The sequence below is a fragment of the Calonectris borealis genome, unplaced genomic scaffold (genome assembly GCF_964195595.1).
Source record: "Calonectris borealis unplaced genomic scaffold, bCalBor7.hap1.2 HAP1_SCAFFOLD_133, whole genome shotgun sequence".
Classification (NCBI taxonomy): Eukaryota; Metazoa; Chordata; class Aves; order Procellariiformes; family Procellariidae; genus Calonectris; species Calonectris borealis.
Genome location: NW_027441520.1, coordinates 95,477 through 108,540, shown reverse-complemented (window position 1 = coordinate 108,540; position 13,064 = coordinate 95,477). Strand labels below are relative to the sequence as shown.

Below are 13,064 nucleotides of genomic sequence, written 5' to 3'. Positions count from 1 at the left end.
ACAGGGACAGAGGGACATGGGGACAGGGGAATATGGGGGACAAGTGGCCAAGGGGACATGGGGACACAGGGACACGGGGCCAGGGGGGTCACAGGGACAAGGGGACACGGAGCCATCGGGACCCCTGCTCATGGGGACAGGGGGACGGAGGGACATGGGGACACCGGGGGGACAGCGACTGGGTGAGCCTGGGGGGGACACGACAGTGCCCGTGGCCCCCGGTGGCCCCACGTCCCAGTGTCCCCTGTGCCCCGACGTGTCCCCACAGGGTCCCCCCATGCCCCGACCTGTCCCCCCCCACCCCCATCTGTGTCCCCCGTGCCCCACGTCCCCGGTGCCCCACCAACGTTCCCGAGGTGTCCCCGTGCCTCCATGTCCCCATGGCCCCCCAATGCCCCCATGGCCCCCCCGGCCCCCCCCGCCCCCCGTGGGCCCTGCTGAACCTCCACCCCCCATTTCACCCCACGCCGCGGGCCCCGCCCTCCTCCCCAGGCCACGCCCTCCTCCCCAGGCCACGCCCACCCCGCCTCGCTCCTCGAGGCCCACGCGGAGATGCTTCCCTGCCCACCGCCACGCCGCTGGCCTCCGCCGCAAGCCCATTGGCTGCCTCCGCCGTCACTCCGCCCCCAGCCTCCGCTTCCCATTGGCCGCGGTGCTGTCGTTTCCGTTGCCCCGGAAACTAGCAGGGCGGGAAAGGGAGAGGGCGGAGGCGGGGCCGCCGGGCCCCCGGGCCCTGATTGGCTGCTTGCCACCATCAGAGCAGCGGCGATTGGCGGCGGCGCCGGCCCCGCCCGCCAGGTGAAACGGGAGGATCACGTGGGGGGAGCGGGCGCCCGGCGGGAGCGGCGGCGGCGGCGGCGGCGGCGGCGGAGCAGCGGCGGCGGCCATGAAGCACTACGAGGTGAGGCGGCGCCGCCCGCCCCGGCCCCGGCCGCGGCCCTGGCCCCGGCCCCGGCTCCGGCTACCCCTCACGGCCCGGCCCCGTCGACCTCGCTCTGCTCCCTGCGGGTCGCCGCGACGCTTCCGCGCATGCGCCGGGCTCCTGGGCCACGCTACTGCGCATGCGTGCGGCGGCGGCGCGGCAGTGCGCATGCGTGCGGCGGCGCGGCGCCCCGCTCCCTCCGCGGGGGGGGGGGTGCTCGGTGCGCGCATGCGTGTGAGCGCGGCCCCAGTTACGGGCGGCTGCGCATGCGTAGCAGGCCGCGGGGGGGGGGGGGGGTGTCCTGCGCATGCGTGGCAAGACGGCGCTGGCGGCGCGCATGCGCAGTGGCGGGTGCGAAGGCGGGGCCTGGTCGCGGCCTCCTCCCTCCGGTGGGGCCCGGCCCGGTCCAGCGGGGCCCGGGCGGGTTCAGCGGGGCCCAGCCGCCCCCCTCGGGCCCGCCCCGCCATGCCTGGGCCCGTCCCGCCGGGCCTTGTCCGGGCCTGTCATGGCCGCGCCCCGCTGGCGCCGCGCACACCTTGTGGCAACAGCCGTGAGGGGCTGACGGCAGCGGTGACGGCAGCGGTGACGACGACGGGTGTGGCGCCCGCCCACGGCCCCGTCCCGCGCGGGAGGCGAGCGGGGTGTCGCCCCCGGCGTGGCGGGCTTCGGTGTCCGCTCGGGGGGGTCCCTGTGCCCCCCGGGGGGGGGGGAGGACCCTCACTGCCCGCCCCGGCCGGGCTCACACCCCCCCCCCCGGGGGGGGACCGGCAGCGCGGGGGCTGGCAGGGCGGTTCCTGCCCGCGGCGCTGCCAGCCCCGGCCTGCCCGGCCCGTCGGGCTGCCTGCCGCGCCCGGCGGGGGCGAGAAGCGGAGCCCCGGCATGGCGTCCTGCCCGCCCCCCCCACCCCCCGCCATGGTGTCACCCCCCCGGGGGGGGCGGCTGGGACACTGTCACGGCCCCACGGTCCCCACAGCCGCGACCGGGGCGGGGTGGCAGGTGGGACACCCCCCTCCCCACCCCCGGGTGGCCCCGTCCCGCTGGCGGTGGCAGCGGGGAGGGGCCGGGGCCGCGGGCGGATGCTTGTCATAGCTCGGCGGTGAGGGTGACGCCGCTGCGGGCGGGACGCGGCCTGACGGGGGGGGGGGGGAAGAGCCAAAATAAACCTTCCCCCCCGCCGGCCCTGTCCCCGTCACCGTCACCACGCTCGGGGCACCCTCGCGCCTCGTTTGGCATGTCCGGGATCGCCCGTGGGGGTGTCACACCCCCAGCCCCCGCCGGGGTGGCCCTGGGGTGACAGACCCCTGTCCCTGCCAGGGTGGCACAGGGGTGACGTATCCCCGTCCCCACTGGGGTGACCGAGGGTGACACCCTGTCCCCATTGGGGTGGCACAGGGGTGACAGACCCCTGTCCCTGCCGGGGTGGCAGAGGGGTGACGTTATCACTGGGGTGACCAAGGGTGACAGACCCCGCTGGGGTGTCACAGGGGTGACAGGCCCCTGTCTCCATTGGGGTGACCCAGAGGTGACAGACCCCTGTCCACCTGGCAGTGACGTAGACCCATCCCCCCCCGGGTGACCCGGGGGTGACATCCAGCCGCGTGGCCGCGCTTCGGCTGGGCCTGTCCCCACCCTCGTGCCACCGAGGGCCTTGGGGACCCGGCGGTGTTGGGGAGGGGGGGTCCCGCCTTACCTCCCGCCTGCACCGCGCTCCTGTCCCCTCCGTCCCCGCCGGCCACTGGTCCCTGTCCCTCCCCAGGCACCGGGTGACCCTGTCCCTCCTGTGGCCACCTCCAGGGCCACCTCCGGGGCCACCAGGGCCAAGAGCCACCCCGGGGGGGGGGGGGGTTATATTTAGCAGCTCCCCAGGGACCGATCAGGTTTCGGCTGGGCGCGCCGGCGTCCCTGCGGTGTCCCCGGGGGCCGGTGACATGGAGGGAGCGGGGTTGCCCCGTGAGGGGGGCCAGGTGTCCCCGTCCCCCATCCTGGGGCTGTGGCACCAGGCTCCCCCCGCCAAGAAGACGAAGAAAGCCGTCCTCTTCTTCGAGGTGGAGATCCTGGACGCCCGGACGCGGGAGAAGCTCTGCTTCCTCGATAAGGTACCTGGCGGAGGGGGGACACGTCCCCTCCCCCTTGTCCCCTGTCCCCCTGGGTGGGGGGGCTAGGGGAAGGGGAAACTGAGGCACGGGCGCCCTGGCAGCCCCCCGACGGTCTCTCGATTGCCCGCAGGTGGAGCCCCACGCCACCGTCGCCGAGATCAAGGGCCTCTTCACCAAGGCCCGTACGTACGGATAGGGACAGGGACGGGGACGAGGACCCTCCGCTGGGGACCCTTGTGGCAGCTGGAGACCCTCCGTGGGGTGGTGGGGCCCCTTGTCGTGGCTGGGGACCTGTCATGGGGCCATGGTGGTCACCATCGTGACCAGGGACCCATCACGGGGCTGTGGGGACCCTCATCGTGGTCAAGGACCCGTCACGGGGCCTTGGGGACGCCCGACATGGGGTGGTGGGGACCTTTGTTACAGCTGGGGACCTGTCATGGGGCCATCATGGTCACCATCGTGACAAGGGACCTGTCACGGGGCCTTGGGGATGCCCGTCATGGGGTGGTGGGGACCCTTGTCACAGCTGGGGACCTGTCACAGGGCCATTCTGGTCACCATCGTGACCAGGGACCCGTCACGGGGCTGTGGGGACCCTCGTTGCAGCTGGGGACCTGTCATGGGGCCATCATGGTCACCATCGTGACCGGGGACCTGTCACGGGGCTGTGGGGACCCTTGTCACAGCTGGGGACCTGTCACGGGGCCATTGTGGCCACCATCATGACCAGGGACCTGTCATGGGGCCCTGGGGACCCCCGTTGCAGATGGGGACCCACCCCAGGGCTGTGGGGACCTCACCGGTGGCTGGGGACCTGTCCCGTGGCCGTGGGGACCCCTGTCATGGCTGGGGACCCTTCATGGGGACATTGTGGTCCCCATAGTGACCAGGGACCCCCATCGTGACCAGAAACCTGTCACAGGGCTCTGGGGACCCCCTCTGTCACCAGGGACCTGTTGTGGCACCCTGGGGACGCCCCTCGTGACCGGGACCCCGTCCTGGTGCCATCGCCGTGTCCCCGCCGTGCCGCCAACACCGTCCCTTCTCTCCCGCAGATCCCCAGTGGTACCCGGCCAGACAGTCCCTGCGCCTGGACCCCAGTGAGTGCCACCGCGGCGGGGTGTCCCCGAGGTGTCCCCGGGGTGTCCCCGAGGCCGTGGGGTCACCAGGGCGCGTGTCCCCGCAGAGGGCAGGTCGCTGAAGGACGAGGACGTGCTGCAGAGCCTGCCCGTGGGCACCACCGCCACCTTCTACTTCCGCGACCTGGGGGCCCAGATCAGCTGGGTGACGGTGAGGCGGCCGTCTCTCTGTCCGCCTGTCCCTCCCTCTGTCCGCCTGTCCCTCCCTCTGTCCACCTGTCCCTCCCTCTGTCCCTCCCTCTGTCCGCCTGTCCCTCCGCCTGTCCCTCCCTCTGTCCGCCTGTCCCTCCCTCTGTCCGCCTGTCCCTCCGCCTGTCCCCCCCTCTGTCCACCTGTCCCTCCCTCTGTCCGCCTGTCCCTCCCTCTGTCCCTCCCTCTGTCCCTCCCTCTGTCCCTCCCTCTGTCCGCCTGTCCCTCCGCCTGTCCCTCCCTCTGTCCGCCTGTCCCTCCGCCTTTCCCTCCCTCTGTCCGCCTGTCCCTCCCTCTGTCCACCTTTCCCACAGTCTGTCCCTCCCTCTGTCCGCCTGTCCCTCCCTCTGTCCGCCTGTCCCTCCGCCTGTCCCTCCCTCTGTCCACCTGTCCCTCCGCCTGTCCCTCCCTCTGTCCGCCTGTCCCTCCCTCTGTCCGCCTGTCCCTCCGCCTGTCCCTCCCTCTGTCCACCTGTCCCTCCGCCTGTCCCTCCCTCTGTCCACCTGTCCCTCCCTCTGTCCGCCTGTCCCTCCGCCTGTCCCTCCCTCTGTCCGCCTGTCCCTCCCTCTGTCCGCCTGTCCCTCCCTCTGTCCCTCCCTCCCTCCCTCTCGCCATCCCCCTCTTTCTTTACCCTTCTGCCCCCCCAGCCCGCTCTCCATCCATCTGTCCCTCAGTCCGTCCATCTGTCTGCTCCTCTCTGTCCCTCTGTCCTTCCCTGCGTCCCTCTGTCCCTCCCTGTCCCTGTGCATCTTCAGCCCTCCAGCTGTCCGTCTGTCCCTGCCTCCATCCGTCTCCCTCTGCCCCTCCCTGTGTCCCTCTGTCCCTCCCTGTGTCCATCTGTCTGTCCCTGTGTCCATTGCTCCATCTGCTCCTTTGTCTGTTCCCATGTCTGGCTGTCTGTCCGTCTGTCCATCCCTCTGTCTATCCCTGTGTCCCTCTGTCCCTCCCCCGTCCCTCTGTGCCTGCTTCCGTCCCTCCGTCCGTCCCTGTCCCCCTCCACCCGCTCCTCTGTCCCCGTGTCCCTCTGTCCGTCCCTCTGTCCCTCAACCCCCCATCCCTCTGTCCGTGTGTCTGTCCCTGCCTCCCTCTGCCTGTCCCCGTGTCCCTCTGTCCGTGTGTCCGTCCCTGCCTCCCTCTGCCTGTCCCCATGTCCCTCTGTCCGTCCCTGCCTCCCTCTGCGTGTCCCCATGTCCCTCTGTCCGTGTGTCCGTCCCTGCCTCCCTCTGCGTGTCCCCGTGTCCCTCCGTCCGTGTGTCCGTCCCTGCCTCCCTCTGCCTGTCCCCGTGTCCCTCTGTCCGTGTGTCCGTCCCTGCCTCCCTCTGCGTGTCCCCGTGTCCCTCCGTCTGTGTGTCCGTCCCTGCCTCCCTCTGCCTGTCCCTGTGTCCCTCTGTCCGTGTCCCCGTCCCTGCCTCCCTCTGCGTGTCCCCGTGTCCCCATGTCCGTGTGTCCGTCCCTGCCTCCCTCTGCGTGTCCCCGTGTCCCTCCGTCCGTGTGTCCGTCCCTGCCTCCCTCTGCCTGTCCCCGTGTCCCTCTGTCCGTGTGTCCGTCTCTGCCTCCCTCTGCCTGTCCCCATGTCCCTCTGTCCGTGTGTCCGTCCCTGCCTCCCTCTGCCTGTCCCCGTGTCCCTCCGTCCGTGTGTCCGTCCCTGCCTCCCTCTGCCTGTCCCCGTGTCCCTCCGTCCGTGTGTCCGTCCCTGCCTCCCTCTGCGTGTCCCCGTGTCCCTCTGTCCGTGTGTCCGTCCCTGCCTCCCTCTGCCTGTCCCCATGTCCCTCTGTCCGTCCCTCTGTCCCTCCACCCCCCTCTTTCTCCATCCCTCTGTCCCTGCGCCCACCCCCGTGTCCCTCCGCGTGTCCCCTGTCCCTCCCTGTCCCCCCCATCCGTCCGTCCGTCCGTCTGCAGGTTTTCCTGACGGAGTACGCGGGGCCGCTGCTCATCTACCTGCTCTTCTACTTCCGCGTCCCCTTCCTCTACGGGCCCCGCTACGACTTCACCGCCAGCCGCCACCCCGTCGTCCAGTCAGTGGGGGGGTTCCGGGGGGTCCTGGGGGGCGCGAGGGGCGGGGGGGTTGCCCCGGGGGGGCTGGAGGTCGTGTTTGGGGGCCAGGAGCCTGAGTTGGGGGTCATAGGACATGGGGGGAGGGGCTGGATGGGGGGTCCTGAGACCTGGAGGGCTGCTCTGGGGGGGCTGGGGGGTGGGATTGGGGGTTATAGGACCTGGGGGGGGGGGAGCAGCCCTGGGGGGGCTGAATTGGGGGTCCTGAGACCTCGGGGGCTGCTCTGGGGGGGCTGGGGGGTGGGATTGGGGGTTATAGGACCTGGAGGGGGGGGGGAGCAGCCCTGGGGGTGCTGAATTGGGGGTCCTGAGACCTGGGGGGTTGCTCTGGGGGGGCTGGGGGGCCATGTTGGGGGGGGCTGGGGGGCGGAATTGGGGGTCATAGGACCGGGGGGGGCTGAATTGGGGGGCCTGAGACTTGGGGGGGCTGCCCTGGGGGGGGCAGGGGGCTGAATGGGGGGTCCTGAGACCTGGGGGGCTGCCCTGGGGGGGGGCTGGGGGGTGGAATTGGGGGTCATAGGACCTGGGGGGGCTGAATTGGGGGGCCTGAGACTTGGAGGGGCTGCCCTGGGGGGGGCAGGGGGCTGAACTGGGGGTCCTGAGACCTGGGGGGCTGCCCTGGGGGAGGGGCTGGGGGCCATGTTGGGGGAGGCTGGGGGCTGGAATTGGGGGTCCTCGTACCTGGGGGGCTGCCAGGGGGGATGGGGGGGCTGAGTTGGGTGGTCCTTGGACCTGGGGGGGTTGCCCTGGGGGGGCTGGGAGAAGAATTGGGGGTCCTGAGATGTGGGGGGCTGCCCTGGGGGGGGCTGGGAGCCATGTTGGGGGGGGCTGGGAGGCTGAATTGGGAGTCCTGAGACCTGGGGGGCTGGGGGCCATGTTGGGGGGCCAGGGGGCTGAATTGGGGGTCCTGAGATGTGTGAGGGGCTGCCCTGGGAGGGACTGGGGGCCATATTGGGGTGCTGAGACCTGGGGGGGCTGATCTGGGGGGGCTCAGGGGGCTGGGGGAGCTGGGCTGGGGGCTGAATTGGGGGTTCTCAGACTTGGGGGGCTCGGGGCCATGTTGGGAGGCCGGGGGGTTGAATTGGGGGTCCTGAGACCTGGGGGGCTGCCTGGAGGGGGGTTGGGGGGGCTAAGGGGCGGAATTGGGGGTCATAAGACCTGGGGGGGCTGAGGGGGGAGCTGAGGGAGGGCGGGGGTCCCCCCTGGGCGCTCAGGAATTGGGGGGTTGCACCGGGGGTCCCACAGGGGGGGCACCGGGGGACAACAGTCAGTGTGGCGGGGGACGGGGGGGGCGCGGGGGTCCTGGGGCATGTGTGTCCCCCTGGGGCGTGTCCCCATGTCCCCCCCGTGTCCCCATGTCCCCCCGTGTCCCCCCCAGCCTGGCGTGCGGCTGTCACTCCTTCCACTACGTCAAGCGCCTGCTGGAGACGCTCTTCGTCCACCGCTTCTCCCACGGCACCATGCCGCTGCGCAACATCTTCAAGGTGACACCCGCGTCACCCGCGTCACCCCCCGCCGGCCCCTCCCTGTCCCCACCGCAGCCGGGCCACCCCCCCCATGTCCCTTCGGCCACCCGCTCCCCCCGCCAGCACCCCCACGGGAACGCCTGTGGCCCCTGGATGCTGGCATCTGGGGGTCCCCAGGCGTCACCGCGTGTCCCCTCTCAATGTCCCCAACGTGTCCCCAACTCCTCCCGCTTCCCCCCAGAACTGCACCTACTACTGGGGCTTCGCCGCCTGGATGGCCTACTACATCAACCACCCGCTGTACACCCCCCCCGGTGAGTGTCACCGTCACCGTCACCCCCCCGTCACCCCCATGTCCCCTGTCACATCAACCACCCGCTGTACACCCCCCCCGGTGAGTGTCACCGTCACCGTCACCCCCCCGTCACCCCCATGTCCCCTGTCACATCAACCACCCGCTGTACACCCCCCCTGGTGAGTGTCACCGTCACCCCCCCGTCACCCCCATGTCCCCTGTCACATCAACCACCCGCTGTACACCCCCCCGGTGAGTGTCACCGTCACCCCCCCGTCACCCCCCCGTCACCCCCATGTCCCCTGTCACATCAACCACCCGCTGTACACCCCCCCCGGTGAGTGTCACCGTCACCGTCACCCCCCCGTCACCCCCATGTCCCCTGTCACATCAACCATCCGCTGTACACCCCCCCCGGTGAGTGTCACCGTCACCCCCATGTCCCCTGTCACATCAACCACCCGCTGTACACCCCCCCCGGTGAGTGTCACCGTCACCGTCACCCCCCCGTCACCCCCATGTCCCCTGTCACATCAACCACCCGCTGTACACCCCCCCCGGTGAGTGTCACCGTCACCGTCACCCCCCCGTCACCCCCATATCCCCTGTCACATCAACCACCCGCTGTACACCCCCCCCGGTGAGTGTCACCGTCACCGTCACCCCCCCATCACCCCCATGTCCCCTGTCACATCAACCACCCGCTGTACACCCCCCCCGGTGAGTGTCACCGTCACCGTCACCCCCCCGTCACCCCTGCGTCACCCCCATGTCCCCGTCACATCAACCCCCCACTGTACACCCCCCCCGATGAGTGTCACCATCACCGTCACCCCCCCGTCACCCCTATGTCACCCCCATGTCCCCTGTCACATCAACCCCCCACTGTTCACCCCCTGTGTCCACCCATGTCCCCTGTGGGGACACCGTGGGGGGGGGGGGTCGGTGTCCCTGACCCCCCATGTCCCCTGGGGGGGAGGGGTCGGTGTCCCTGACCCCCCCGTGTCCCCTGTGTCCCCTGGGGGGGGTCGATGTCCCTGACCCCCCCGTGTCCCCTGTGTCCCCGTGTCCCCTGGGGGGGGTCGGTGTCCCTGACCCCCCCGTGTCCCCCAGCCTACGGTGACGAGCAGGTGAAGCTGGCGCTCGCCGTCTTCCTGGTGGGTGCTGGGGGGGGCCATGGGTGCTGAGGGGGGCACTGGGGTGCGGGGGGGCGTCCCAGTGGGTGCTAAGGGGGGCACTGGGGTGCTGGGAGGGGGGTCAGTGGGTGCGGAGGGGGGTGATGGGGTGCTGGGGGGGGGGTCAGTGGGTGCGGAGGGGGGCACTGGGGTGCTGGGGGGGGAGGCAGGTGGGTGCTGGGGGGGGTGATGGGGGGATCCCAGTGGGTGCTGGGGGGCTGGTGGGTGCAGAGGGGGGCACTGGGGTGCGGGGAGGGAGGCAGGTGGGTGCTGGGGGGGTTACAGTGGGTGCTGGGGGGGGTCACGGGGTGCTGGGGAAGGGCTGGTGGGTGCTGAGGGGGTCACTGGAGTGCTGGGGGGGGTTCCAGTGGGTGCTGGGGGAGGCTGGTGGGTGCTGGGGGGGTTCCAGTGGGTGCTGGGGGAGGGCTGGTGGGTGCTGGGGGGGTTCCAGTGGATGCTGGGGGAGGATGGTGGGTGCTGGGGGGGTTCCAGTGGGTGCTGGGGGAGGCTGGTGGGTGCTGGGGGGGTTCCAGTGGATGCTGGGGGAGGCTGGTGGGTGCTGGGGGGGTTCCAGTGGATGCTGGGGGAGGATGGTGGGTGCTGGGGGGGTTCCAGTGGGTGCTGGGGGAGGCTGGTGGGTGCTGGGGGGGTTCCAGTGGGTGCTGGGGGAGGGCTGGTGGGTGCTGGGGGGGTTCCAGTGGATGCTGGGGGAGGATGGTGGGTGCTGGGGGGGTTCCAGTGGGTGCTGGGGGAGGCTGGTGGGTGCTGGGGGGGTTCCAGTGGGTGCTGGGGGAGGCTGGTGGGTGCTGGGGGGGTTCCAGTGGATGCTGGGGGAGGATGGTGGGTGCTGGGGGGGTTCCAGTGGATGCTGGGGGAGGCTGGTGGGTGCTGGGGGGGTTCCAGTGGATGCTGGGGGAGGATGGTGGGTGCTGGGGGGGTTCCAGTGGGTGCTGGGGGAGGCTGGTGGGTGCTGGGGGGGTTCCAGTGGATGCTGGGGGAGGATGGTGGGTGCTGGGGGGGTTCCAGTGGGTGCTGGGGGAGGCTGGTGGGTGCTGGGGGGGTTCCAGTGGGTGCTGGGGGAGGGCTGGTGGGTGCTGGGGGGGTTCCAGTGGGTGCTGAGGGAGGGCTGGTGGGTGCTGGGGGAGGGCTGGTGGGTGCTGGGGGGGTTCCAGTAGGTGCTGGGGGAGGGCTGGTGGGTGCTGGGGGGGTTCCAGTGGGTGCTGGGGGGGGGGCAGGTGGGTGCTGGGGGGGGTCTGGGTGCCGCCCACAGCTCAGGCCCCCCCCGTCCCCCCCAGTTCTGCCAACTGGGCAACTTCTCCATCCATGTGGCCCTGCGGAACCTGCGCCCCGCCGGTGAGGGGACACGGGGACACGGGGGGGGACACGGGGGGGGCAGCGGGCACAGGGCCACGCACACGCGTGTGCCAGTGCCCACGCGTGTCCCTTGGGAGGCACGTTTGGGGGTGCACATGTGGGGGGGCGTGCACACACGTGGGGGGGGCACATGGCCATGCACACGCGTGTGGCAACACCTGTGGGTGGGGGCACAGGGAGGGCACATGATGGGACACACACGCGTGTTGGGTTGCACACGCGTGTTGGATTGCACACGCGTGTGGGGGCACGCGCACAGACGGTGCACATGGCCGCGCACACGCGTGTGGCAGCACCCACGGGCTGGGGGGGGTACACGGGAGGGGGCATGTGACAGCGCAGGGGGTGGGGGGGCACACGTGGGGTGGGCGCACACACGCGTGTGGGGTGTGACACGCGTGTGCCGGGGCGGGGCAGGCTCCAAGACACGGAAGATCCCGTACCCCACCCGCAACCCCTTCACCTGGCTCTTCCTGCTCGTCTCCTGCCCCAACTACACCTACGAGGTGGGGGGGCACGGGGGTGCGATTTGGGGGGAGGGGGCACCGCTGGGGTGGGGGGGGTGGCACCTGTTTGGGGGGGCTGGCAATGCTGGGGGGGGGGGGGTCCCACTACCCGGGGGGGGGGGTGGGGTGCTGGGGGCTGTCCTACCGCCCGGGGGGGGGGGTGTCTCCTGGGGGGGGGGGGGTTCAGTGTCCTGGGGGGGGGGTCACTGGTGTGCTGGGGGGCACCACAGTGGGGGAGCCCCCGGGGGGGGGGGGGGGGAAGGCCACCCAATGGGTGCTGCCCCCCCCCAGGTCGGGTCCTGGATCGGCTTCACCATCATGACACAGTGTCTGCCCGGTGAGGGGGGGCACCGGGGGGGGGGGGGCTGATGGGGGGTACCCTGGGGGGTGAGGGTGCCCTTTTGGGGGTGGGGCATTGTGATGGGGGGGGGGACCCTGATGGGGGGGGGGGGTCACACTTGGGGGGGCACCCTGAGGCGGGGGGAGGGCCACCCTGGGGTGTCCCCGTGTCCCCTGCACCCCACGTCCCACCCTGGGGTCAGTGCCCCACCCCTGGCTGCCCACGTTCCCCTGGGGTCCCCGTGGCCCCCCCCCGTGTCCCCTGTCCCCTCCTGGGGTGTCCCCTGTCCCCCCCCAGACCCCCTTCCCACCCCTGGGTCACTGCCCTACCCCCAGCTGCCCACATCCCCCGTCCCCCCAGGGTCCCCCGTCCCCCCAGGGTCCCCCATCCCCCCCCATGTCCCCTGTCCCCCCCTGTGTCCCCTGTCCCCCCGTGTCCCCTCGCTGTCCCCCGTGGTGACGGTGGCCCCGCAGTGGCCCTCTTCTCGCTGGTGGGCTTCGTGCAGATGGCCATCTGGGCGCAGGGCAAGCACCGCAGCTACCTGCGGGAGTTCCGCGACTACCCCCCGCTGCGCTCCCCCATCGTCCCCTTCCTGCTGTGACACCGGGGACAGCCCGCGAGGACACCCCACGACACCCCCCCCCCCCGCGGGGACACCCCGCGACACCCCCCCCTCCGCGGGGACACCCTGTTCGCCATCATCCCCGTCCTGCTGTGACACCAGGGACAGCCCGCGACACCCCCCACCCTGCGGGGACGTCCTGACCTGTCCCTGTCACCCCCCCCCATCCTGCGCTGAGCCTTGGGGACACCCTGACCTGTCCCTGTCACCCCTCGCCCCGTCCTGCGCTGAGCCTTGGGGACACCCTGACCTGTCCCTGTCACCCCCCCCCCATCCTGTGCTGAGCCTTGGGGACAGCGCGGGGACACCCTGGTAACGCCCTGAGCCAGCACTGGGGACAGGGGACACAGGGACAGGGGACCCGAGGACAGGGGACCCAAGGACAGGGGACCCGAGCCTGTTGTCCTCCCTGAGCTCACTGCAGGACACGGGGACGTGGCCCTGCTGTCCCTTGTCACCCGCAGGGTCCCAGCCCCAGCGTCCCTGTCCCCTCCAGGGACCCATCCCCGCTGTCCCCGTCCCCGCTGTCCCCTCCCTGGTGGCAGCGTCACCTGCAGGGCTGACCCAGCCACCCAGTGACAGCAGTGGCAGCGGCCGAAGCCACCGTTGGTGACAAAGCAGCGTCACCCACGTGTGGCCTGCGACCGCGGCCCATGTCACCTGCGGTGGCCGGGAATACCCTCTGTCACCCGCACGCGACCTGTCGCGGTCCCCTCCTCACCCCTACAATAAATCATGTCACCCCCCCGCGTCTGGCCCGTTGTTGTCCCACCCCGGGGGGGGGTCACGGCCACCCCGTGGGGACAGTGCTCGCTGTCCCCAAGCTGGTGTGGGGGCACAGCCGCTCTGGGGACGAGCCACCGCCTTGTCCCCGTTGTCCCCGAG

At 71.7% G+C, this 13,064-nt stretch overlaps 1 protein-coding gene across 8 annotated transcripts; it reads left to right on the top strand.

Annotated features, from left to right (window-relative positions):
• Window positions 1-787: 787 nt before the first annotated feature.
• TECR (trans-2,3-enoyl-CoA reductase) lies at window positions 788-13,001 on the top strand. Of its 8 annotated transcripts, none has more exons than XM_075139196.1 (13): window positions 790-901; window positions 2,968-3,018; window positions 3,149-3,200; window positions 4,077-4,121; window positions 4,208-4,311; window positions 6,249-6,364; window positions 7,780-7,885; window positions 8,109-8,181; window positions 9,276-9,319; window positions 10,633-10,690; window positions 11,129-11,217; window positions 11,509-11,554; window positions 12,031-12,989. In XM_075139196.1, the coding sequence occupies exons 1-13, from the start codon at window positions 887-889 to the stop codon at window positions 12,156-12,158; spliced, it is 927 nt and encodes a 308-aa protein (XP_074995297.1). In that variant the 5' UTR covers window positions 790-886; the 3' UTR covers window positions 12,159-12,989. The 8 variants fall into 8 exon arrangements, with proteins under 8 accessions (XP_074995291.1, XP_074995297.1, XP_074995290.1 ...); XM_075139194.1 differs by having other exon boundaries at window positions 799-901; window positions 2,923-3,018; window positions 12,031-12,991; XM_075139190.1 differs by lacking the exon at window positions 11,509-11,554 and having other exon boundaries at window positions 788-901; window positions 12,031-12,995.
• The last annotated feature ends 63 nt before the right edge of the window (window positions 13,002-13,064 follow it).